At 44.7% G+C, this 26708-nt stretch overlaps 1 protein-coding gene across 2 annotated transcripts in view; it reads right to left on the bottom strand.

Annotated features, from left to right (window-relative positions):
* The window catches only part of FSTL1 (follistatin like 1), a 65738-nt gene that overhangs the window by 6142 nt on the left and 32888 nt on the right, over positions 1-26708 (bottom strand). The window contains exons 1-9 of one of the 2 annotated variants that reach the window (XM_077118215.1): positions 18151-18498; positions 14273-14377; positions 11985-12114; positions 11114-11146; positions 9716-9846; positions 5334-5452; positions 3238-3350; positions 2801-2911; positions 278-354 (exon numbers count right to left, since the gene is read on the bottom strand). In XM_077118215.1, the coding sequence (XP_076974330.1) occupies positions 278-354; positions 2801-2911; positions 3238-3350; positions 5334-5452; positions 9716-9846; positions 11114-11146; positions 11985-12114; positions 14273-14377; positions 18151-18195 (864 nt within the window). In that variant the 5' untranslated portion in view covers positions 18196-18498. Of the gene's footprint in view, positions 1-277; positions 355-2800; positions 2912-3237; positions 3351-5333; positions 5453-9715; positions 9847-11113; positions 11147-11984; positions 12115-14272; positions 14378-18150; positions 18499-26708 lie in introns of those variants that run through there. The other variant, XM_077118214.1, reaches the window with a different exon arrangement.

The raw sequence follows: 26708 nt of genomic DNA, 5'->3' as shown, positions 1-26708 counted from the left end.
CATGCTCATTTGCAGCCCACCACCTGGCTGATTATTCACAGCAACTCTTCAAGCTATAGCCTATATCTGCTGGGACCTGCTGGACCTCAAAAGGACTCCATCAGGGAACTATCTAGATCATGGTCTGATACTAATGGTGTGATGGTATCGTTTGGGACCTATTGTGTTGAATAAAGCACATCTCCTTGGTCTCCTTGGGCACCAAGCAGCACCCCAGTGGTGGAAAGACCTGGGCGGCAGCAGTGATACCTGAACTAGCCTGGGAGCTGCCACTCACCTGGTGCTTTTGGAGTTCTTGTAAGTATCTGGTCATCTCCTCCTCTGTCTGGGTCTGGAGGCCCTTCTGATTCTTTCCTGCAAAAGGAACCAAGGGTCAGAGCAGTGGCAGTGGTGGGGTGCTAATTAGGCATCCCATCAAGATCTGCCTTTTAGACCCTCAATTTCCTGTGGAAGGAAAGGGAAATTGCCAAGGCCCATATTTCTCTGAATATGAAGGCATGAAGTGTCCCAGTGCAACTGATTCCTCCAAGGTAACATGCTGTGTACAGAACAATCTACACCCACCACTCTCCTCTGGCCTGTTCCTAGTGTCTCATTTAATTGCCCCCAACACATCCATGCCAGGGTTGGCCCTGCAGAAAAAAGAACTCAGTGAAAATATAGATCCTGACCCAGAAAATTCCCTGGAACAGTGAACCATTTAAAGGGCTTCATACTTCCTGGAGAACATTTAAAACAATTGTCTAGGTCCCACTCTCAGATTCTGATTTAATTGATATGAGGTAGGGCTTGGGCACTATTATTTTTTAGAGGTTCTGTAGGAGCTTCTGACGTGCAGACAAGGTTGATAATCAATGTTTCCCAAACTTGTACAGCGATAAAAATGTCATCTAGAATATATCTTAAAAACACAGTCTCCCAAGCTGATTTTTTTTTTTTTTTGCAGATCTTGAATTAATAGGTTGGGGATAGAACCCAGGAACCTGTATATTTATCAAGTACAATTTTTTTCACTAGAAAACATCGCTGGACATGCCTTCCTGACACTGGCATCAATCTACCCCTCACAGCAGTTATCCTCAGCTCTGGCTCCACCTGGTTTCACATCTTGATATACCTTGTATGCCCTATTTGGATTTGTGATCTAACTCCAGGCTGCTAACTTTCAGCTACTGACTTGAAGATCCCTTGGAATGCTGCCTCTTTAATTTCCTCTCATATCTATGGCCTGCACCCCAAGACCTGATCCGGCCCCCGGGGCACCACCATCTGGACTGTTGACACCCACAGTCAAAGCTGTGTGACTATGGAAGTGGGCAGTTTTCCATGGGGAAGATCATCTGGCTTTTGGCTGATGCATGGATAAGACTTACTACCCATATTATCTATAAACCAAATACCAACTGCCTGTGTCCTAGAAAGGGAGGGCTACATTAACAAAGACAGAACAGGAGCAGTTAGGTGTGCAGGGCTGCTGCAGGCAGTGTTGGGAAGTTAGACACCAGGCTTTGATAGAACAGAAAGAGCATAGGATGCTTCCTGGTTGAGGCAGGCTGGGCCACTGTTTTGAGACCTTCTCTGCTGGTCTCAGTAGCTGCTGTGTGCTTGGCCTGGTTTCCCTGGCTTGGTACTGTCCTCCTCCAGCAACTCCTAAGAATTTCTAACATCTAAACAGCCTCTTCCTGTCCCCTCACTCATACCCTGAGTGAGGCAGGCCTCCTGCCTCCCTGTACTGAGAACAACCTTGCTCCCAGGTAGTGAGAGACTGGTGAGCTCCTGGTTAGTGCTGAGTTCCATTTGTATTGGTGCTGTTCCCTGGGCTCCTTGCTTAGAACCTTTTCTGGGTCCTTGACCTGCCTCCCAGACAACATCTTATCTCATTTTCCTAACACGATTCTTGATACCAGCCTGCTCTTTCTTGCTTCAGCTGACATTCTAAAATAGAAATTTATGTTCACCCCATCTCCTGTATAACTTTTGGGCCTGATTCCTTCCAATTGTCCTTTCTCCCCAAACCCAATATGACTTTCCATTTTCAACCTGGCTTCAATACCCTTCTCTGTCTTGCCTCTAATCTGAATGGTCTCTGGTTCTTTACTGGGGCTCGTCTTTGATTTAAGCATCCCTCCCAATCTCTGTCATTGCTGTAGCCCCAGGACCTGAGACCCTAATGTTCCAACATATCCTCAGACTCTCCACTGGCCTCAAATCCCCTCTGACACCACTATTTCCATGACCCACCCTGTCCATGTCCCAACTATCTCAACTTTCTTTCCTTTTTAAGGACTAGAATACCCAATTGTTAGTTCAAAGAGGGTCTAAGAATATTTTTCCTTTTTCTGCTGGGTATGGTAAGAAAAAGTCACTTTACTTCCAATTGCTTGTGACTTTTATATATATTATTTCCTAAGACGTCATAAGGATTATGTGGATTAATATGGAAAGTGCTTAGAAAAGTGCCTGATCCAGAGTCTGCACTAAAGTGTTTGCTTTCATTTATTATTATTATTATTCTTCCAATCTCATATCAATATTCTCTCTTGCCCTGGGACCTGGTCTTTCTCATGTCAAGCTTCTGGAGTAAGTTTTGAACTTAATGCATCGGGGATAAATGCTTTGGCCTCCAGCTGGTCACTGGGAGCTCTGACATTGCAAGTTTGTGTCTGTGACTTGCTCCCCACATCCTTTTTCCCAGCTACTGCACTCTTCTCCATCTTCCTAGCCCGGATTTCTCTCGTGGTGATTTCATAAAGGACGTTCTCTCTGTGCTGTTCTTTTCTCTGCCTGAGGCACAGCTCACCGTCACAGGTCATGGCTGTGCAGACCCAGTTTCCGCAGGCACAGACACAGCGATTACAGTCCACCTCAGTCTCAGCTCCATCCGCATATGTCTCATCCTCCAGGGCACACTCTGTTGGGGACAGAAACAAGGGGCATCAGTTTGGGTGTGAGGGTGGAACAGGGGGTCTTTGTGAGCCTGTGAACCTTACCCTTTTTCCAGACAAAATCTGTCTGTCCCTCAGAGACACTGTATCTGAGCACATCTTACCATCAACCCAAAGAGTTATGGGTCCTAACCTCAGAGGAGGATGAGGGGCTGGGACCCAGTATAGAGTCGTGAAATGGATTTTCTCAGCAAGTGCTGGAGAGCTCCACCCATCCTCTCTCTCACCGCATGCCTAATGCCCCCATACTCTACAAATCCCTATTTCTTATGTTAAGGTGAGGGAACCATACTCTTCTCTGGAGGGTTGAAAGATGGGTTGAGGCACTTCAGGAACTCTTGGAAGCTGAGTTTCCAATCAGCATTTTCATCAGACAGTTCAATGAGAGCATCGATACAGAGTCCTCTGAAATGAGAGACCAGAGAAATGTGTCAGCAAGACCTTGGCTCTACTTCTGAGGCAAAGGATTTAAGCATCAGGATGCACTTGCTGTCATGTACACTGGAAGTCTTGAGAGAAGGTCAAGAAAGTAGCTGTTAACTGAGAAAGTTTCTCTCTACACTGACCTCCCACCACCATTACCATCATGAGCACTGTAGGTATCCAACCTTTATTTTGTTATTTTGGATACTGGATCACCCAAATGTTCAAATGCTCCTCCCAAGACAACTAACATCTCCTGAGTGGTTTTATTCACCTTGAATGACAACTGTTCGTTACCTGTACAGCTTCCACTAGCAACTGACTGTCTCCATTGTATAAACGTCAAGTCAACAAAACTAGGAAAACTAAAATAGAAGAGATACAAAGAGATGATATAAAAAGGAACATGGAATTAGAAGGAATATAGAGTCCAAGCAAGAATCACCATTATCACCATTCTAGAAAGGGGACAAAAGAGATCTCTCAGGTACTAGGATCTCCCAGTTTCATCCCTGCTGCCTTGGCCTGGATATGAGCTTGGCTTCCAGGACTTACCACCCATATGGCCTTGAGCTAGTTATTGAACCTTTCTGAGCCTGTTTCCTCATCTGTAAAATGAGGACAGAAAGCCCTTCTTCACTGGGATGCTATTAGGATCAAATGTTGCAATCGTAAAAAAAATACTTTTGGTTATCAAACTAGGAAGGATTTGCAGATCTGATACTTACATCATGGACTGCAAAAAACAATCCTTCTAGAAGGTGGGTTTTGTGCTTTATACCTCTCTGGAACAAAAGAGGTGCTCTTCCTATTTTTAATTCTTATCAATGTACTGGAACCACATCAGGAGTTTCTTACGGGGTTAATTTTTATTATCATTCACTCTAGAATAATGCCAGAAAAGATATTGTTACATATTTGTAACAATTAGGGCTCTCAATATGAAATAGCATCTTAAAAAGTAGAATTAAAGCTATTTTAGACCTATAGTTAAAGATACATATTAATGCAATTCTGTGCTTGTTTGAAAGGATTTATGTACCCTAGAAAATTCATGTTTTAATCCTAATTTCACTTTATAAAGGCAGCCGTTCCTTCTAATCCCTATTCAGTACTGCATATTGGAAATTTTAATTAGCTTCATGGAGATATGACTCACTCAGTGTGGGTTTTAAGCCTGATTAGGTGGAGATGTGTCTCCACCCGTTCCAGGTGGGTCTTAATTGGCTTTACTGGAATCTTTTAAAAGAAGAAGCACTTTGGAAAAAGTTGGAGAACAAGAGAGAAAGCCATGAAATTCTGAGAGCAGAGAATGCTGCAGAATCACAAAGCAGAGAGTCCATCAGCCAGCATGGAGCTGAAGAAGGAAAACACCTCCTGGGGAGTTTGATGAAGCAGGAAGCCAGGAGAGAAAGCTGGAGACTGCTGCCATGTTCGCCAAGTGCCTTTCCAGTTGAAAGAGTAATGCTGAATGTCACTGGCCTTCCTGAATGAAGGTATCTTTCCCTGGATGCGTTAGATTGGACATTTCCATAGACTTGTTTTAATTGGACATTTTCTCAGCCTTAGAAAATTCCCCTTTTTAAAAGCTGTTCCATTTCTGGTATATTGCATTCTGGCAACTAGAAAACTAGAACAAATTCCTTCAGAAATCAACTCTAAAACATCACCTGCAACACCAAGAAACTAATTTAACTTTGCACTCTTATGACCTTGATAATTTATTTTAAAATCTCATTCTTTTTGTTTTTTAGAGTTTTGGCCAAAAACACTATTTATTTAATTAGATACTGATGTTCAATATACTAGTTTGTAGTGTGAATAGAACAGGACAGCAGAATACTTATTATGCCTTTTACTTCACATTGGCACTGGTAGCTCTTTTACAGAGAAGAGGGGTTCACACCCCCTCTCCTATCAGCCTTCCCCTTGTGGATCACCTCTTGATCCCCGGACTCCACTCACCTGAGCAGCTTGTTGTTCTCCTTGTCTGCATAGGTGGTGATGTTGATGGCAGTTTCATTCTGCTCCACGAATTTCAGGAATTCACTGGAGTCCAAGCGAGCGTCACCGTTATCAAAGTTCTAGAAAAAGGATGAAGAGAACTTTCAAGAAAGTTTTGTAGAGACCCAGTTCCATCACTCCCCTGCCTTGGCTTGATCCACCTCTGGTTCATCTTACACTTGTCAGGTCCCAAGCTTTCCCTTGCCTGGCCTGAGAGAACCAAAGCAACAAAGGCTCAAATCCCTGGGGCATCTAGAGAAGGTGCTGTGATGACAGAGTGAGAGTGAGTGCCTGGGGAGAGAACATCATGGCCTTTTCAAACTCAGATCCTGCTCAGGAGGAAAGCTGGAACCTCAGAGGCCCAAACTGCCCAAGAAGCCTGGGGTGCGTGAGCAGTCTGTGGCTTCATCTCTGACAGGGTCCTGCCAACATCCTCAACTTCACTCCTGGATTCAGAGCAGCGACCACACCATGTTCTCAAACTCTGATGACATGTAACAGCAGAGTCTAAATTTGCAAGCTATAAATCTGAATCTTCATGGTAGAGACCAGGATGTGCTAACAAGCTCCTCAGAAACAACGAGCTCACTTCAGGAATCACAGGGCCACTTCTTGCTGCTTCACTTCCTGCCTCCCTGCCTTGCTCTCAGTGCTTCTCTTTGACACAGATGGCCCCTACCACACACATCAGGAAGCCCTAGGCAAAGACCCTTCTACTGTATTGAGGGTGGAAGTAGCACAATGCCCCCCACCACTCTGCCCTGTGCTGTGGGCCCCACTGCAGATATGTGCACAGTCCTAAGATTATGCTATGCAGGCTGTCCTGGTTGGCTGAACTGCACCCTATGAGCATGAGGCAAGGAGGTAGTGAGCTTGGCTCTGTTCCCTCTTTGGCAAGATGCTAAACCCAGGCCTTTGCTATCTAGGACCATTCAAGGTGCCCAGCTCCCATCTACAAAGGAGGGTGTTAATTTCAAGGCTTTGATCAAATTTCACGTTGGATACTGCTACTCTCTTAATCGTTCCAACAACATTTTCGTTGCTAAATTCTTTCCCTAGCCTGTCTCATACTGCTGCTCTGGGGAATGAGCAACATCTTATGTCAATTTCAAAGTGGATCCCAAGATGGACAAAGGATTATTCTGGAGGAAAATCCTGTCCAGATTTCCAGTTAGAAGGAAAAGATTAGCTGTTGACTCTCCTTTCTGACTGTCACATCTCACCTGTATCCCACTCTAAGGGCGTACATTTTCCCATGGCACGTATAATGACAGGCATTTATAAAACAAGTACAGAGGTCCTTGTTGAGTACTCATTTATCATTCTTGTCCTAATTCCTAGGAACAGGTCTCATAGCAGTATGAGACAGGATGGGGAAAGAATTTAGCAAGGAAAACGCTGTTGGAACGATTAAGAGAGTAGCAGTATATCTAGGTGTCAGATGTTCTCTATTTGCTATACGTTCACCTAAAGAAACCTCCCTAATTGTCACCTTGTGAGGTATTGGTTAATAGGGAGTAACTGATTAAAGAAGCCCGGCCAGATGCCATTCTTAATAGCACAGGACTTTGTGGAGTCCAAACGTTCCTCATGCCAGGCAGCCCAGAGCACCCTCACAGACCCCAGCATCACTGGGGCCTGATGACAGAGTCTGCATGGGGAGAGGGAGTCCAGTGATATCTGCACGCCTAGTTCAGAGCACACAAATGAGCACCTGGAACCTGGTATTATGCAACTACAACCCAGGCATCTCTTCAAAGCCCATGGCAGTGCTCTGTGCACACACTTCAAATTCAATGGGACGAAAAATCCTGGAAAGGGAAGGTCTCACCCTGCCTGCATTCTCATAACTGATGAATTACTGAACAAAATAAGGGCTCAACTGGGCCTCCCAAGACCAGATCTGTATGTAGACTGTATAAGAGCAGAGAGATTGGGTACTTGCCCCAGAAACCGCCTGGAATGCCAGACCTGCCTGTGGGGTTCTGATCATGGTCTATGAATTCACTCGGCCTCTGTACAGCCAAAAGTGTACAAAGGCACAGTGGCTCTGCAAGTCTCTACTTCCCAGTTCTGCATTTGAGGTAGTGACACTTCTCTTGTATGACATTGTAGGGCTGCGGAAAGGTAGGAAGATGTTATGAGACTCCTGCTGGGTCTTATCATTGTGTGTTTGGAGGGTGTTCAGAAGAAATGGTCTGAGCCAGGCTGGGCTCCATTCATGCAAAGCAGCTGAGGAAACGGGACATGATGCCAAGATAAGGGAGATAAATCTGGTTCCAAGTTTTAGCCCTGGCACCAGGAGTTACATGGTGTGTGTCTGACATGGCCACGAAAGGCTCTTTCTTCCTGGGGTCTTCCCTTCTTTACTCTGTTATACTTGCATCTAAGAAATAGTGAACAAATCATCAGTTGAGGTGAAAGTCATATTTTGGCCTTATCCAAATTCTGATTAGATTCTGCTTTTCTACTAATTTTGATTTAAGGAAATGACAGTTGGGCCAGAGAGCAACTCACTGATCCAGAAACATTTCTTTGATACATCAAATCTCTCACCAATAGGCAGCTGCTTCACATGGTGGGAAAGAGTCTTCCTTAGAAGACAGACCATACGAGCCTATGATCATCATTAAAGGGTAGAGGGTGAAACTTTCCTATGTTCTTCTGGAAGACACTGCCAGGGTGTCTGAGAAGAGCAAGCTTTGTGTTTTGTCAGTCATGATAAGTTTTCCTACTTTGAAGTGAGAATGCCCTAGAGAAAAGCCACTTTCTCAAGGGGACTTGCAGTTTCCAGATGGAAGCCTATGAGAGTGAGCTACTGCAGTGGGGAAGATTGTTGAGGGCTCAGATACCTGGGAATCAAAGCTAACAGCTGGTGTCAGTGATACCAGAGGCAAGTTGCCACCCAAAGGGCACCAAAGGCCACTAGAAATGGTTCTGAGATCTCAGGGCCCCTCTGACAGCATGGCTGAACTCCAGCTCCCCTGCCATGGTCACCATGACAAAGCTGCTGCTTATGACAGGAGCTGCAGGGGATATTTCCTCAGCTTCTGAAAACTTTTCTTTATGTTACTCTCTGTTCCTGTCTGACTCTCCCAGCTGGGCAATATGATATGATTTTCTGCGGAAAAGGAACCACTCCATCCCCACCCCCTGCCCAAAGGCTCTCAGAAGGGCTGAGTTTTCTCATGCAGGTATGATTTCAAATTTGGAATGCAGAGATACACTTTCTGCTATAGAGGAGAGAAAGCGCTACCTAAAAACAATGACACAAATGAAGTCTTAAGTGACTAAATATCTATTTCAACCTAGCCCAGTGTTTCTCCACCTATTGGGTCCATAATCAAATGAATTAGAAAGAGGAGTCCACAGACTACACTGATGTTGACCACAGCTGGTGGTCTCAGAGCTGGCCAGACGCCTCTTATGTGTCTGCAGCTGCTCCTGGCTAGCTAAGCCCCAGGACCTCAGGCACTGAGAGTGTGGAGAAAGTGTTTGTCTAAGGATGGAAATCTGAGGTCATCTACTCCGAGATCTGTGTCTGTAAGTGAAGGGCGCTTCTGTGTTTATGTGGGCATGTGGGTATCTGAGTATGTGTGTCTTTGTGATGTCTCCGTGTAGGGTGGGAATATTTGTGATGTATTCATGCCTGGCTCCTGCATGGGGTGTGCTTATCTCTGCGCACAACGTACAGATGTGTGTGTTTGTGTTCTTGCCAATCGGCTGGCAGATAGCCCTTAACCACTTCTTCTAACAACTGTCTTAAGCTCCCTGAAAGATCTCCATGCCACAGTGGCCCTTTCCAACCAAGTTGCTAGATACTATTTCATCCATCTTCCTTTTTTGAAGGCTGCTTCTCTCCTGCCCCAATTGGAATCATTTGTTCTAGTCAACCAAAGTATGATGGGAAGCAGCAATAACTAGGTTCACAAAGAATCTCTGGTCCAGTTAAATGCCAGGCCATTGACTTGACTCTGATAAAGGAGAACCCTGCAGACCATGCAGATGAACTTGACGACTCAGAGAAATGTCAAACTGGATGGGAAGGAGCTGAAAGGGCCTGGGTGTGGGTGAAACTAGAAGGTATTTTGTATCAGCAGCCTTTATGGCTTTAACTGCCCAAAGGCAGCTCACATGTAGTTAGACCCCAGGGATTCAAATGATCAAACTGGTCAGCAGGCAACTATCATAGCTTCATGGGATAATCCATGATCAGGAAATATTCAGGGGACTCTAAGCAGTTTGTATTTCCTTGTGGCCTGGGAAGATATGATCAAGGAATGGGAGGAGAAAGTCTTCCTTTCTTTGGGGTTGAACAGTTTTGACCCCCAATTGTGAATTACCTTGAAGTACTTATCAAGGATTTCACTGTAGTTGCTGCCTTTAGAGAACCAGCCATCCGGAATGATTTCGGCTTCTAGCCACTGGATGATCCGACGTCGGAGTTCATCACGGTTGGACTGATAGCAAACGACTGAAGGAGAGTGAAGGGAGGTCAGCGGAGTGATGAGAGGAGGCTCCCCATGTCACTGAGCCTCTACTTCAAGGATCTCTTTAACCATTCATTGCACTCCAGGGAGATAAAACTATCACACACATTTTACACAGTTAGAAAACAAACCCAGCCCAGGGTACACAAATGGAACAGGTCTAACCTAGGATTCAAGCTCACATCTCTATAAAATTTATAAAGATTGAAACTGAGAAATTATGTTACCCAGGTGAGAAAAATAAAGGTTATTTTCATTAACTTAAGGAAACTGGAGAAGAAAAAATCAATCCATCAATGGAACAGCTTTTTTTGGCTCAAACATGAGCTGAAATAATATACATGTCTAAATGAGACTATTACAACTCTTTATGCCACCGGATTTCTGCATTTCTATATATAGTTTTTTCCTCTTTCACCAACTGGGTCTAGCAAACCTTTCTTCCACTTAAAATTTTACACCATCTGCATCATCCTTTATTATAAACAAGAGAAAATTAGGCCAAAGAAGGGCCATGTTTAAGCTCTGCTCTGGAGAGCTGCTACAAGCCACACTGAAAACAAAGGCTGGGCCTGCGAGTCAAGTGGATGGAGAAGTAGAGAACAGAAAGCCTTGGCAGAAAGGAGTTCCCGGAAACAACATATGTTGACCTGTGTGAAAAGGGAACAGGGCCAGGAGAAGAAAAATCTGGGCACCCTTTCCCACTCTACCCCTTCCTTACTTTGTGATTTGCAGAAATTCATATAACCTCTATGAATCTCAATTTCCTCATCTCTAAGGTAATTGAGTAAGACCTACCTCACAAGGCTGTGGTGAGGATCTAAGGAAAAAATACAAGGGGGTCTGTCACTATAAACCATTACAGCATTTACATTTTTATTAATAGAAAGTCATAGAAGGAATCTCACTGGCACCTCCAATGATCTCCCTTCAGAAACAATCTCCGGTTCATACGGGGTTGTGCTTTCTGATTCTTCTGGATCTGTGACATGTCTTGCAGGCCTTCCTGTCCTTGCAGTTCAGTCGCTACTTAGCAGAAATGGAAAACACAGCCAACATTCTGACCCAAGCAGCTGCTTCAATTGGCAGCACATACATAAAACAAGGTAGTTTTGCAGCTTTTCTGAACAGAGAAGTTCTGACACACAAAAGATCCTCTGAGCTCTGGGAGGGATTGAGGAATGCAAACTTCCCATCATGAAAAGAATTTTCTCCCTTAGGTGCAATCTGTTACAAAAAATAGGCACTCACCTGGGCTGGCAGATGGACTTATGGGCTTCTTCTCTGGAAAACAAAAGGAGAAAATATGTAAACAAAGTTAAGAAAAAAGAAAATGTCTGTAAATCATTAGGATTAAAACTGCCCCATTTGTAACTTTTTGATCATTTTGTCTTGAGCTGGTCTCATCTTCTAGGGCTTCAGTATGGGGGATCTTTAACTTCCTGATTTGTCTGACATTTTTAAGCTGAGGAGTGGGGGGCGGGGTTGTCACTGGGATTTTGTGAAATCATGTAGAGAATCATTATGGACAGGGAAACCGAATGGAGACCAATGACTGGGAAACAGTTTCTTGTTTCTCCAGGGAAGTTCAAGGCTGAGAGGGGCTGGGCAGGGCTGGTGCATGGAAGTGGCCTTATATCTAATTAGCAACAAGCTCAGGGGGCAGAGGAGACGTGGGACCCCTTCCCTCTTAGGCTAATGGTTGCGGTTTGAGTGCAAAATAGACACGTAACACGACCAAGTGCTCAGAGGTGCCCAAATTAAAACAAACAAAAAAATATGAGAAATGAAACTTACATGTTTTCTTAAAAGGTACAAAATTCATATATGGACTTCCTTATTATTGATGTGGTCCCCTTATCTATTATCCTGTTGCAGACAGTTCTGGAAAGTCCCCAGAGGTCTGACTTTTGGGATCCCTGGGCAGAAGCCTGTGCCATGAGGGCAAACCTAGTATGCTCACGGGCGCCAAGAGGATGCATTTTCAAGCAGCCAGGTGGTCTCCATGGCTTTGGGCAGCTGTGGTCAGGGTGGAAAGGACTTCAGAAGGCCGGGCTGCCCTCTTCTGCTCCTTGGCTCCCCGTGGCTCGGGCTGCAATGCAGTGATGAAAGCACGCCTTACCTTTGCAGTGTCCATCGTAATTGACCTGGATTTTAGATCCAGTGAGGCAGGCATCACGATGCAGCTCACAGTGGTTGAGGTAGGTCTTGCCATTGCTGCCACATACAGGCCTCTTGTGAGGTTTGCATTGCTGAAAGAGACCCACCAAGGGATGTTCATGCAGATATAGATGCCAAAACACAGGGACATATACAGAGCCACCTGAGATGGAACTCTTCACCAGCAGAGATAAAGCCTCTGTTCCCACCAGGGAACAGGGAGCCTCAGCTCTGGCCATTGGTGATGGACCCCACCCCATAGTCCCCTGGCCCCCCATGGCCCACTGTGCCCATCCTGGTACAGGATCATCTCTTCTGCTCCATGAAGAAATGTAACTTCCTAATCTCAACAAATCAGTAGCGGGGATATTCAGGAGTCAGGATGTGGACTGTCTACTACTTTGCCACATTGGGTTTAAAAGTCTTGAGATGATCTAACATCCCTTAAAATTCTAACATTCTACGACACAAGACAGCAAGAGCTGAGAGCTGGCAGTGTAGAGACTGAAAGGCTGGCAAACACACACACAGCCTTCTACACCATTCTCTCTCTCTCTCTCCCTCTCCCTCTCTCCCCGAGTCCTGGGACCTAATTATAGGGATCTTTGGTCCTTTGCTCTCAGGCTTTGTTTAGCATTTTGGGTCCACCTTATTTTCCTCCTAATTTTACAACTCCTATTGTGAAGCTTGGGGTGGGGGGTGGGGATGAGGTGTTTGGATCTTTGTAAAGTAGAGCAAAGACTCATTAGGGACAAGGAAATGGGATAAAGTTCATTTGGCAACTAAGTTCTGCCATGGCTATTTAAAGTGCCAAAGTCACAGGCAGACTTAGCTTCTTTAGACTTTTGTGGTTTCTAAAAGGGCATGGAGGAAGTAAGTTCATCTCAGGGACTGACAGAAAAAAGAGCAGATTCGGTAAAAAGAAACATAGAACATTGGAAATGGAAGGGTTTTCTAGCCCAACCTCTCCAATTTATAGATGAGAATACTAAAGCCTAGGAAGACAAACTTTTACTCATTTAACCAACATTTATTATTGAGCACCTGTTAAAAGATTTGCTCAATATCACACAACTAGTTTGAAGTCGAGCTAAAACTAAATGTCAGGTCTCTAGACCCCAAGACCAGGCGTAAGCCACCACACAGTGGCCAGGTACACCTCTAGTGGGGTCCTGCCAGCAGGACCTGGTTCTCAGGGTTCTGGGTGAGAAGCTGTCTTTCTGCGGCATTGGACCAGGATCCTTAACCTGGTTGAGAATAATGATTTACAAAAAGAGAGATGTGTTTCTAGGTCATAGGTTGGTTTTACAGGAGGGAAAAGGGGTAGGCATATATCCAGGTTCACTTACGAGCCTATCAGAATCCTGCCTACAAAAGAGGCAAATAGGGTATTTCTTAACAGCTCACTTTGCTTTTTTAAGCTTCATTAAAAAAACAAACAAACCTGCAAAACCTGCATTCTGCTATTTTTAAAAAGTATGCATATCCTTTGACCTGGCCAGCCCATCTGTGACAATCAATCCTACAAAAATAAAGGTAGCAGCATGTAAGGATATTCACATAAGGGTGAGGTTTGCAGTGGTAGAAAAATAACCATGAAACAACCTAATGTCCATCTGTAGGAAAATGGCTGAATAAATAAGGTTCTTTTATTTTGCTAAATATTACGCAACTGCTAAAAAATGAGTTAGAACTATATGTACTGACGGGGTGGGTTATCCATGACATATTAATGAGTGAAAAAAATGTAAGTTACACATTACCTATATATCTTCCTGTGATCTCATTTTTTGTATAAAATAGAGGGAAACCCTATATGTTTCTATTAGCATAGAGAAAAAAAGCATTTATTACAATATACACCAAACTATTTCACACTAGCTACTTCAGACTAATGGGATTGGAGGGTTATGGACAAAGAGTAATTATTTTATCTTTATAGAAATATCTGTATCCTTCTACTTTTGCTAAGCAACCATTAATTCCATAATTAAAAATATCTTGCAAAATGTTTTTTATGAAAGCAAAAAAAAATCCTCGCATTCACATCTGACTTTCAAGCCCGGGGATAAAAATTCCATGTGTCTCTTGGTTGATTTTATAGGTAGGGGCTGGGGGAAGCACACATTCGGGGTACTTGTGCTTTTACAAAGATGATAAAATAGTTGGCACTACCTTGCGGACTGACAGCTCCAGCAAGGCGGCCATAAGTAGCCTTTGCCACTGCCCGTCCTTGAGCTCAGAGCTTACCTCAATGCAGAGGCAGGTAGGTTCTCCCTTCTCTGTGACTGCACACTCCCGGCCGGCTCCACAAAACACATTGGCACAGATCTTGGATTTGCTCCTTAGCTCTTCCTGAAACACAAAATCATAAAGGAAACCATATTACTGACATGAGTCCATCATGGATGAGCCAGTAGTGGTGATTTTTCCCTTCCTGGCTCTGAGTGTGGCCTGGAATCGTGGTTCATGGTGGTTGAGAGGTTTTCCCCAGTCACTGGTACCACACTCTCCAGCACTGTTCTAGACCAGGCCCAAGTAGCTCTGAGTCACTGAGACTGTTTCTTTAAGAGCAAGAGCTCCTTTCTCACTGGCTTCCTTCCTTTCTTCTACTAACATTTAGTAAGCGCCTATTATATGCCAACATTTCACTAAAGGTTAGGGATATAAAGACATAATCTCTGTCCACAAGAAGCTCAATGACTCTCAGAGGAAACTCACAAAGAGCCACTAAGGAAACAATATGGAAGTGAAACAACAGGACCATCAAGGAGCTAGAAAGAAGGGTGAGGACCAGATGAGACTTTCTGAAGATAAGATGCCTTGACTGTTTCTTAAAGGATGAGCAAGGGTAGGCTGGGCAGTAATGGAAGCATCTGAAAGAAATATGGGTAGCCGAAGGATCAAAACTTCACTGAGTGGTGTGCAAGGTACCCTCATCTCAAAGGGCAACAGAAGGATGATGGCTAAACCATCGGAAATATGCTGTTATTCACTGCGTGTGCTACTCAGCCACCTCTCCATGTCTGCCTCTGGCTTTAAGACAAAGAAAGCTGACCACCCACTGGAGAGCAGAACAATCCTCAAACCACATGCTGGACAGGAATTCCTGTTCTGATGTGTGAACTGGCTAGGCACAGAACATCTTGGTCTGAATGTTTCTGAGCTTCTATCTGTAGGAGACTTAGTCATTCCATCATATTAACTGGTGACAAAAGCCAATCCTGCCTCATTTGTCACTCAGTCCAGCAGTAATGGTGATTAACGATGGAGAATGTGACTTCTCCAGCCTGCCACTGGGCAGGCAGTCACTGAAGGCGTCCAAGCCCAAGCCCTGGGGTTATCATTTGCTGTGACAAAACGAACAAAGATGGCAGGGGCTGTGAGGACATCGTGGACTTGTGGTAAAGGCAGGGATGGAGCCTAAGATTCCCCCATCCAGACCATGTCTACTATATCACACAGAACTCATACCCACAAAGCTTGTAACGGTAAACTTTTTGCAATCAGTAAGCGTTTTATGTCCAGGATTAGCTCGGAAAAGCAAAAACAAAGTAGATGTTTGACCGCTGAGGACCTGTGTCCAATAGTTGGTCTGCTGCCACCTGGAGGCTGCTCTGGGAACTCCAGGTTATTATTTTCTCAAATAAGCCATCTTGCCTGTCATGCAGGGCTCCTATTGGTCGAGAACAGAGCCCCAGGCTTACATTTCATTGGCTCACATGCTGTTACTAAACCAATTCTTGTTTTGGATGTTGCTAAGGAGGATTCAGTAAAGCTTGCAGGCAGGGAAAAGAAAAAGGAAGTAATTCCCAGAAGGCTGGGGGACTAGAGAGCTGTTGTTTTCCTAAACAGGGAGTGGAGATAAAAAAATCAAGCAAACTCTCCAGGCAGGGCCCTCTTGTGGAAACTGTGCCTGGCAAATGTAAAACAAGGCTAAAATGGAAGAGGAAAAGGCTATTACTGATCAGTGTGACAGTGTGATAGGATTACCTTTCTCCTTCCCTCCACCAAACAGCACTCTAAGACAAATACAGAAATAAACGAGGAAGAAAATTTTCTCCAGAAAGGACGGCTCTTTGTGGGTATGTCACACGAAATCACAAACACACAACTGCGTAAGTGTTTGGTCAAATGTCTACACTGTGAGGCATACCAGCCTGCTGCCCCTGGTGCCACAAGCCTTTACTATTTACTAGCTCTCTGACCAGAACTAGTCATTTAAATTCTTCCAAGCCTCAGTTTTTTCACCTGTAAAATAAAGGTAAATCCTAGATCTACCTCATTAAGATGAAATATTTGGAAATATGTTATAAATTATAAAGGAGGCTGTCAGTGAGAAGGGTTATCAGTGTAACTGTCTCATAGAGCTTCCTGCAGAGTAGCCTGTGGCATTTACAGTCTACTTTTATCTTGTGTCGCTGTTTTTAGTGAGCATTAACAAAAGAAGCTTCATATTTATATGTTGAATTCAACCCAAATCATTTTCAGAAACAATTCTCAAAAATCCATTTAAAGAAATAGTTAAAACTAATATGTGAGTAGTACAATTAAAATTTACAAAGCGTTATGATTTCATTGTACTGTACAGACAACCCTGTAAGAACATGTCTATTATTATTAACCCCACTTTACAGATAAGGAAACTGAAGATCAAAAGGTTTGGCCCAAGGTCCCAAAGTGAAAAATTAGAGGAGCTAGCAAGTGTTCAGAAAATGGATTGGCAAATAGACAGATAGATAGATGGATGGATGGAAAAAGATAGACAGATACAGATAGAATGATATGGCAAATGAGACAAAATATTAAAATTGGTGGATCTGGGTGTCTGGGAGGTAGCAGGGGTAGGCTGGAGTTTTCTGTACGGGGTTTGTATTACTTCTGTAACTGTCCTGTAAAAGTTTAAAATTATTTTAAAATAAAAAGTTAAAAAAAATTAGAGGAGTTTAGAATGCCAACCCAGATTTTTTGACAGTAGATCATTAAGCTCCCATCTGTAACCTGGCACAGGACAAATGATTTTCATTATACATTCTTACTCAAGCTCTACAACAACTCCCTTAGTTAGACATCATTACCATCTCCTTTCACAGATGAGGGAACTGAGCCTTAGAGGTTGAATAACTGTAAAGTGGCAGATCTAGGAATCTACCCATTCTAAGGGAACACAGTTCTTTCCTATTTGATTTATTTTTAATTTTTTAATTTATTTTTATATCCAGATGATTCAAGGTTAAGGAAAGGCCCTCCAAACATTAGCATTATGAGAGGGATGTGATTTGCATAATTAGCAAATGTTTGGAGAAAGTGGTTAAGAGTGGGTTCGAAGTTTAGATTTCAATTCCCCAGGTCACACTTCTGCAATTTACTTGCCAAAGTCATAGGCAAGGTATTCTCTATGAAACCTCAGTCTCCTCATGTATAAAACAGGCACACAAATCCCTTATTGGATTGTTTGAGAATGAAATGAGATATGTTGCCTGCAGCAGGGTACCTGCCACACAACTGAAAGTGGCTATAATTATACTGTGCGCTTTACTTTCAGTCAGTTTTCCCACTGAGATGCCATCTTGCCCCTGCTTTTTCCCCTTTACCATTTACACTGGAACGATTAATAATGGGAGCACGACAGCTGACCGGATGGGAACACCCCCCCCCCCCCCCGCCAATGGCTGCAGTTTGAGAGGAACAGGGGAAGCCACTAGTTACAGCAGCACTCTTCTTTGCAGGTGGCATGTCTGTCAATAGGTGGCAATCGCTCTCTTTGTCTCAGCAGAGCCCAGAGCCGCAATGCAGAACTGTCTGGGCTCCGGCAGCTCCACCCTCTCATGAGATGGGCTGGGGGAAGGTGTGAGAATAGGGCTCCCCACACGCCCAGGCAGCAGGTACTGGGAACTGCGGATCTGCTAACTTGGGAAACAATGTCTCATATGCAGCCTTCAGCCCTCCCAAGTTATTCCCATTCACAAGCACGCTTTAATACAGAAACCAACAAGGAAGATTTTCTCCAGACAGAAGGTCTCTTTGTGCCACCAAACCCCCTATGCCAAGCGCCCTGTTTTCTGGGAGTGGGAGCCTGCATGCCCACAGCTCCCAGTAAAGTCTGTGGGGGTGACAGGGGGTCTTACCTGTCTTTGATGGGAGAACATCCAGAGAGCGGACCAACATGGCATGAATGTACTCGTGGGCAGGAGGATGGCCTGGCTGCCTGGTGGGGAGGGTGTGATGGGATGGGCATTGGGCCTGGGAGGTTTGGGATTGGACAGGTGACATGATGAATGTGGTGCCCTGAAAAGCTGATATGCGTTGGGTCCACTCCAACTCTGAAATTTGGACTCCAAGTGTAGCAACCTGTTGGGGTTGAGGCCGCAAACTAGGTAGGACTGACAAGGGTCCAGGGTCTAGTCTACCATTATAGGCTCCTCACAGCTATCTCTGTCCCCACACCTTCATGCAAGTTTCTTGTCATTTGAGACTCAGAAAAACGTCGTGCCAGAAGAAGGCCATGGGTGCAGTCAGAGCCGAGTTGGGATTGTGGAACCCAAGTGGGCTCAACCCAGAGCCTCAGTGCTGCCTTACAGGGAAGAGCCACAGGGTGCGGTGGCAGGGAGAGGGCCGGCACAGGGGGTGGTCCCAGGGTACAAGGCAGTTCTTATAAAATTAAGTGCACTTTTTTTGTTTATTGCTATAAAGGTTTTAGGAATTGGGTGCCAAGACTCTATGAGAATTTCAACTGTAGGTATAGATTACGACATGAGCATATGTATGTTAACTAGGCACATGAGGTCATAGGCAGGTCCATTATTACAAAAGTAAGAACCTTTGTAAGTCTAAATGTCCCTGTGAGAGTAGGAGAGGTTGAGGTGGGGGAGGGGGTGTGTTCTGGGAGCGTGGGCACCCTGATATATGGACAAAAATCAACAGAACGCCTGCCCCCAAATGGAGTAGCATCCAATTTCTCACTTAATCGTTCTGCATCATCTCCCTGGCTTGCCTCCATGTTATTTTCATTTTGTGTTACAAACCATGCTCTGGGGCCTTGGTCTCGTGGTTAATTTTCACAATGCAAACTCCCCTCATTAAAGGGCTGAATAAGGACATTTCCTCACTTTTACCACCCCAAAACTTTCTCTCTGAGCAAATACTAAGTGGTAACAATGTCACTTTGTACTTGAACAGCAATTCCATTAATCTGCAGTTTTTACCAACATTTTTGCTTCTCAGAACCTTTGAAGATAGGTAGGCAGGGGTTAATCCTAAGGTCCTTCCAGATTTAATATCCTAGGATGAAGAGGAAACTGGCTCTCAGCCACACTTGGCTTGTCCAAGCTCTCCAGTGGCAGAGCTGTTTCTTGGCCCTAGGTCTCCAGACGTTAATTCCGGGCCTCTGTCCACTAAAATACTGCTTCTTTATTAATCAAAGCCAGGAAAGACACTGTCTTAGATCCAAGGTGCTGAGAAAACAGGAATTATTTTTGCAATCGAAAAAGATTCTTTGTAAGCGACTAACAGACTAAAGGCAAGACCTCCACAGAGGTGACAGTGTGCCTGCATCTTTAGGTTAAGTCCGAACATAAAATACTCTTAGACTGTTTTAAAAAAAAAATCCTCTGATGTAAAACAATTTCTGGAAGAACAGTGTGCTTTGGCAGGAGAGGGAGCCTATAAGCCAAGCCATAAAACTGTCAGCTTAATATACCATCATTTCACTGAAGCGAACTGGCTCAGTTCTGTCCCCTCCATCCTTTTCCTCCTTCCCAAATTTCTTTGTAAAAAAACAGTCCTACTTATGCCAAGGTGGAATTTGGCTCTACTTGCCACTATTCTGTGACAGAGCTGCTTTGTTGCTGTGAGAACAGCTCTCCTTGCTCTGCCAGAATTAGTCATGGAAACTTCACAGGAACACCAAGCGCTTAGGACAAAGGAATTCACAGATCTGGGGAGAGCAGGGGGAGTGCTGGGTTGGGGTGTATAGGGTGGGATGCTGGCTGCTCCCAGGTAGCCGATCTGGAATGGAAACCAGGAGCACTGGCCTGGGAAAGCCCAGGAAAAAGAGCAAAGCTTCTTGAGGATCTTGAAAGAATCTACCTGGAGCACTCATTTGACTTTTATCAAGTCTTGCTGATTCTTTTTCTCTAGAAAGGAAAGTGTTGGTGAGTCCTCCGTGTTCTAGCAAAAGCGAAGGAGGGGTGGTTTCTAGCAGTTGCTCTCCTGTGCTCTGCAGTAGGCACTGTTTTTGCAGGTATGAGCCCCTTCCTTTCTGTGCACACAGCTAACCTCATTTCAAGGTTAAGGCGGCAGGGCCAGATCCAGGTTTTGTGGGGCCTGAGGCTTAAACAATGTGGGGTCCTCCTTAAGAAAACAGAATACGCAATTATGAATGCAAAATTGGGCATAGGGCCTTGGAAGGGGCTTTACAACGAAGGCTCTGAAACTTACTCAGCTTAAACAACCTTGCCACAAATCTGACTCTCCATATACCCTATCATTTTTTTTTTCATAAACAAGATCTTTTCAATAATGGCTTTTGGGCCTTTGGGCTATTAGTCAGATCCCTATTTAATATTTTATATGCATATGGCTCATCTCAGGGAGATGGTAAGCATCTTGCACATTTTGGCTTTCCTCAGACCCACTGAAGAGCCCTACCTGAGAAAATGCTCACTAAACGCTTCTATTTTTTCATTAAATGTCACATGGGGTCCATTCAAGTCAGTGTGCAGGGACAGTGGGACCCAGGATGTTTTGGGGAAAGGATGGCTGGGTTCCATGACATCAAAATAAGGGATACACCACCCTAAGAGGATTAATTTTAAGATAAAAAATATCTGTATGAAATTGTCATTCAAGAACTATTTAATCTTCCCTTGAATTAATTTCTGTGTTCGGTCTACATCACGGTTTATGGCATAACAAGTCCCTGTTATTTTTCTGCTCATAATTTGATGACGTATGTGTGTGCCCAGAAATGATTACTTTCATATTTCAATGGGGAGAATGTTTTTTTTTATTACAGTCATATTATTATTTTACAGAGTCTATTCCATTCTCTGCTTGCCTTTTTATACTGGACATCTTCTTTCACCTTCCCTGCTGCTTACCTGTCATTTCTGGGATGCCTCCTATTCCATATCCTTAGGACTTCCTAGTCGTGGCCCAGACTCAGTACAGCAAACCAGATGCTCAGTCTCTTCTAGTCAGGACAGAAGTATAGCTGGCATTTATCAAGCACTTACAGAGTTAGAAACATGCTGGGCCCTTTGGCAGAATAAAAAATAATCTCACAGGGGTCTGTGAGGTCAGAGGTATCTTCCTTGTGCACAGTGAGAGTTAGGGTGTCACTGAGGGATGATTCAAACCTAAATGAATCCTTCTCCAGAACCTGAGCAGGACCCATTCCACAGTGACGAGGTGGGGTGTCTCCCTGGGGAGTCCCACACTGCCTCCCCAGCACAGGAGGCTCCCACGACTCCACTCTTACTAACAGAGTCCAAAAGAAGCTGCCCAATAGGGAGGTGAAGCTTACCTGTGGCCCTCAGTGGGATCCCTGGGAGATTCCAAGGTTTCCCGTCAGCTTTACCCAAAGAATCTGGTTGGAAATCTTCTAATCCGGACCACTTACCTACCCTGCATTACAGTCTGTTAGGTTGGAGCATAGTATTCATTTCCTACTCTCCAGCTGTCTGCCTAAGACTTACTTTAAAGGGCAGAGTGGGGAATATGCTATTCCTCTAGTCTTCCTTCAGTAAGGGCCAAGGCAAATAAAGTTAAACTCATCGAAAAGCAAATCTGAATGATGCTTATAACAATAAAACAACAATGTTTATGTGATCAGTATGGTGCCAGCTCTGAGGCATAAGTCCAAAAGGACTATAGCTAGGATGTGGCCTCTCCCTTCACTGGAGTTTCTCACTTAGTTGGGGTGGTGAAACTAATCTGCACAGATCAAAGCAGTCCTGAAGCTAATGAGGCTGACCCCGAGATGGTGCTTCATGGAAGAGATGGATGGGCCTTGCGAAAAACTTGAAGACTGGAAATTTAAGATCTGGATGGAAAATCTGAAGGTCTTTGAGCAGGAGGGTTTTAAGAGCAATAATCTTGACAGTGACACATGAGTAGAAATGGTTGAGAAGGAATTGGGGGCACAAGGAAACCAGCTAGAAAGGGTCTAGGGATGGCTAGAGTCTCGTGTAAAGTGGTGGTGGTAACAGAGAAAGGAAGGAAGCCAAGAGCAATTCTGAAGAAAGAGATGTGGCCACGTGCTGGGTGGAGGAGAGCAAGGAGAGGACCCAGAGAGCTGCAAAGAGAAACTGGAAGGTCAGTGTCTCTGCAGGAGGTGGAGCCCTGGGAAGGAGCTGAGTGGGGGTGGGCAGACGATGATGAGTCAGTTATGGACATGAGCCTAACGGGACAGCAAAACATCCCACTGACACTTGAAAATAAAGGACTTAGAAATGCACATCTGGACATCATCCACGTAGGGGTGAGAAGTGGGGCTCAGGGAACAAATGAGCTTCGGAGGAAAATGTAGGAGTGGAGGGCTTAGAGCGGATGAGGAGAGGAAGGGAGGGGTTGAGCCGAGGGAGGAGCAGGAAAGGGAATGGGCTGCTCCCAACCCACATGGGAGTCTCTGCAAATCAGAAAAGACACTTCTCTCCCACGCCTCCCTGTGGATGCAGTCCTGGGCCAGGGTATGGGGCTTGACAAGCAGGGTGCAGACTGGATTTCAGTTCCCCTCACCGCCTCAGGCAGTGAACAGCCTGCATAACTGCATGAAGGCTCTGAAAGCAAAGAAGCCAAGAAAGCAGAGCAGGAGCGTTCAAAAAACTGGGAGGAAAATCAGGAAGTGTAGAGAGTTCCAAGGAATGGATGATGAATGCAGTTATATGAGAAATGACTTGGCAAACATTGGAATGAAACCGCCACACACACACGCATACACAAAGCTTTAAAACTCTGCTGAAACATTAACCAGTAATCCAGAGGGCAGACCAGGAAGAGGCAGTGGGGTCCTGTATAAAGAGAACAGATGCAGGAGCCTGGAGATTGGGTCCTGGATACGTCTCTACCTCTAAAATGCTGAGTGATATAGGGCAAGATGCTGACCTTCTGGGCCTCGGTTTCCCCATCTATAAAATGAAGGGGTTGTAGATGATGCCTATCTCTTAAATTGTCAGAATTCTATTAACTAGAAAGTTCTGGAATTCCTCATTTCAGATGTTTCTGAATATCAAATTTTAACCTCCCAATGAAACTAGCTTAAATGCCCAAACTAAAAAGATTAGGTTGCAAACAGCCTCAGGGGTTAAGAGTTTTTGCTGGGTTTTGGTGTGGAAAATTAAAGTTAGCTCTTGTAGTCAAAAGATTTTTGTAAGTAATCCTTTTCACTCTTTCCTGGATCATGGCAGGGGAAATCATGAAAGTAGCAATGGAACCCCAATTTTGTAGCTTGATGTCACTCTTAGTTAACTGGTTGGAACCCTTTATTATCCTTAAATGCTATTAATAAAGTTTTACATCTACTTGTGTTTGTCCTGCAAGAAAAAAAAAAGGGATGAAAAGAAGGGAGAGAAAGGCTAAAGGAAATTCACACGAGATTCACAATTCTTCACTCTTGCCAAGAACCTGTCACTGAAGTATGTCTGAACTGCCAGGGTTCACATTTACTCAGCATTCATGCTCTAATTATTTTCACATGTAGTTCAAGGAAAATAGTTGATTAAAAGTTAAAAAACAAAAACAAAAACAAAACACACACTTAAATCCCAATGCCCTCATCTCAAAGATGGGAAAACCCTAGGGCAGCTGTGGGAGAGTTCCAAGAAAGCCAGCTTTAGAGGTATCCTTTGCAGTGTCTGTCACATTGGAACCCATGTCCCTGCACATTCCTGTCAATTCATCCCGAACAAGCCAACCTTCCACCTCCCCAGCTCCTCAAGCTCCAAACCAATGGGGATTCACAATCTTTGGAATTGTAAATGGAATGTAGGATTTATTCTCCTGATCTGTGGAGGGCAGATGAGCTACGGTTATAGCCTGAGAGTTACCAGGTTCTCTTGCTCTGGGCTGCACTGAATACAGACAGCCCCTGAGTAGTTCCTGATACCAGGTTATCTACTAGGGAAGGAAGACACTGTGGCAGAGAACTTGGGTAGTTTTCTTGGGCTGGAAAACAGCCCCTCTACCTGCAATTACATTACCCCTATCTGTACACAGCTCCCCTCAAAACTAAAAGCTGAACTACCATTCTCCAAGGGGGTCACATGACCTGGCACTGAGTTGGATGCCCAACACTGTTATTTCCTGACATCTATGCCCAACACTATCATCTCCTGACATCTACGCCCAACACTGTCATCTCCTGATGTCCACGCCCAACACTATCATCTCCTGACATCTACGCCCAACACTGTCATCTCCTGACATCTACGCCCAACACTGTCATCTCCTGATGTCTACGCCCAACACTATCATCTCCTGACATCTATACCCAACACGGTCATCTCCTGACATCTACTCGGCCACACTTAACAAGGTCTTTGGCATGGGTCTCAGTCTTCCTCCTCTTTCCTAGGTAACTTGGCCTAAAGATCCTTGGCCTCCTCATCTCAAGTAACCTCTGATTCCCTCCATTTCTCAGGTTCTCTGGCTGTAGGGAGCCTTGGGAAGTGTCTATGAGTAGGAGGTAGCCACAGTGCATTGAAACCACAAGCTGACTAAAATAAAATGTACAGGGCTCTTGGGATTCTCCACTTTGAAATGAAACATGATTACCCTTTGAAAACGTCAGCACCATGAGGAATTGTTAGATGTGCCTCTAACCTTCAGACGGGTAGAGAATGCCCCACAAGACCAGCTGAAAAAATGATGTCACCATCTGGGAAGTCTAATTTACTGTTGGGCCGATTCAAATTCATCACTTTCTTCAAGGCTTAGCTTGTTATACCACTCCATCTTTGGATACCTTTTCCTTTTGGTTTGTATCAACTCCTTTCTTCTCTAAACTTTGATTCTTCTTTGTGGAAACTCATTTTGATCACCTTTTTTTCTTTAAATTGGTTTGTGTGGATTTTATCTTCCCAGCTGAACTTATAAGCTCCTAGAGGACAAAGATTATGCTTTAGAGTTCCTTTGTAGATTGTACCATAGACATAGGATACTACAGTATCCTGTGCCAGCCACTCAATCAACCTTTATTAAAAGTATGAAGGAATAGACTGATCCCTACTGGCCTGGGGAGGTAAGGTAAAGGCAGTGCCAACCCCTTTCCTGGGGCTACTTCCTCCCAGAACTGGAAATTCTGGGGAAATAGGCTAAAGACCCCACCCTCCTCCTCCAGACTATAAATATTGAGCCTGGAATTTTTTTTTTTTTTTTTTTAGGTGCATGGTCCAGGAATCAAACCCAGATCTCTAGTATAGAAGGGAGTTTTCACCACCGAACCACCTGTGCACCCCAGCCTGGAATTTCACTAATTAGAAATTGTCTTAAACCCAAAGAAAGGTGTGTGTGTGTGTGTGTGTGTTGGTGAGGTGGTTAGGAGAGTAATAGGGGAGCTGGGTAGCTATCAGTCATTTCCTTTGTCCAGAATTAATGTATAACCTAGCTGAGACACGCTGAGAAAATGAGAATTGGGTGGAGGGGAGAAAAGGGTAGAAGATGAGGTGTGGAAATACGAGGGACCTCAAAGGAAGACAGCATTGGGTGGGACTTCAGAGGGCTGCATGGGGCAGCCAAAGAACAGCCTGACACCTCGGGCGCCGACATTAGGGAGAAGCAGAAGTGCAAAGAGGTGAGTCCAAGAAAAATTGTGAAAATGGGCTAGTTATCCAAGGCAGCTGTTTTCTGTTAACTCTTTTCAGGAACCCCTACCCCTACCTACAGTGTCCTATGAGGTAGAAGAGAAGCAGGTTGGACAGTTTCCCTATGCCAGAAAAAGAAGCTTCTTGCTTCAACTTTACCTCCCCCACTCCCCAAATATTCTGGGTTTCCATGCACTCCCCACTAGGCTGACCTTGCAGTTGCCTGGGATGCACTGAAACCTGGGTTGCCAGGAAAGGGCAAGGCCTTAGATGTGCCCAGGTGACTTATTCCGCCTGAGGCTAGGTGTCTTAAAAGGAATTGTGATGTCAACCAAGAGTAGGGACCATCTGACAGAATGGTTGAGGCAGGATGAGTACAGCAGGGAGATCAGGGTTGACTGGAACAAAATGGGCTCAGGAGACCCCACATAGCAGATTAGCATGTGTCTCCACTATAAAAACAGGGGCAAGGCCCTGGGAATCCTTTGGGGGCAGTGTGGCTGCAAAGCAGTTCTCAAGTTTCCAGCATCCCTGGTGATTACTATCCAGCTCAAAGAATGCAGAAGGGGTTAAAACCCAGCAAGAAACTCTGGGCTAAATGAAGTTTCCATATGTGTGGCTCTGTAGGGTTCTAGGAGAAGCAGACAGATGTAATTAGAAGTTCCCAGACACTGGTTGCCACGGCAACTGCTCGGGGTGGGGATGGGGGGTGGCTGGAGTCCCAGGAATATAGTATTCCAAGGAAATGCCAGGAGCAGGTGGTGTACATCACCCTCAGGCTTCTCGGGCAGGACTTGTTCCTCTTGCTTTCCCACTCCCTGAGTCTTGAGGACCCTCTGTGTCCGATTCCCACTCCTCACTACTCCCCAACCCGACCACACTGC

The sequence above is a fragment of the Tamandua tetradactyla genome, chromosome 10 (assembly GCF_023851605.1).
Source record: "Tamandua tetradactyla isolate mTamTet1 chromosome 10, mTamTet1.pri, whole genome shotgun sequence".
In the NCBI taxonomy this organism is placed as follows: domain Eukaryota; kingdom Metazoa; phylum Chordata; class Mammalia; order Pilosa; family Myrmecophagidae; genus Tamandua; species Tamandua tetradactyla.
Note: the sequence above shows the minus strand (reverse complement) of the source record. Positions and strands in the feature narration are given on the sequence as shown.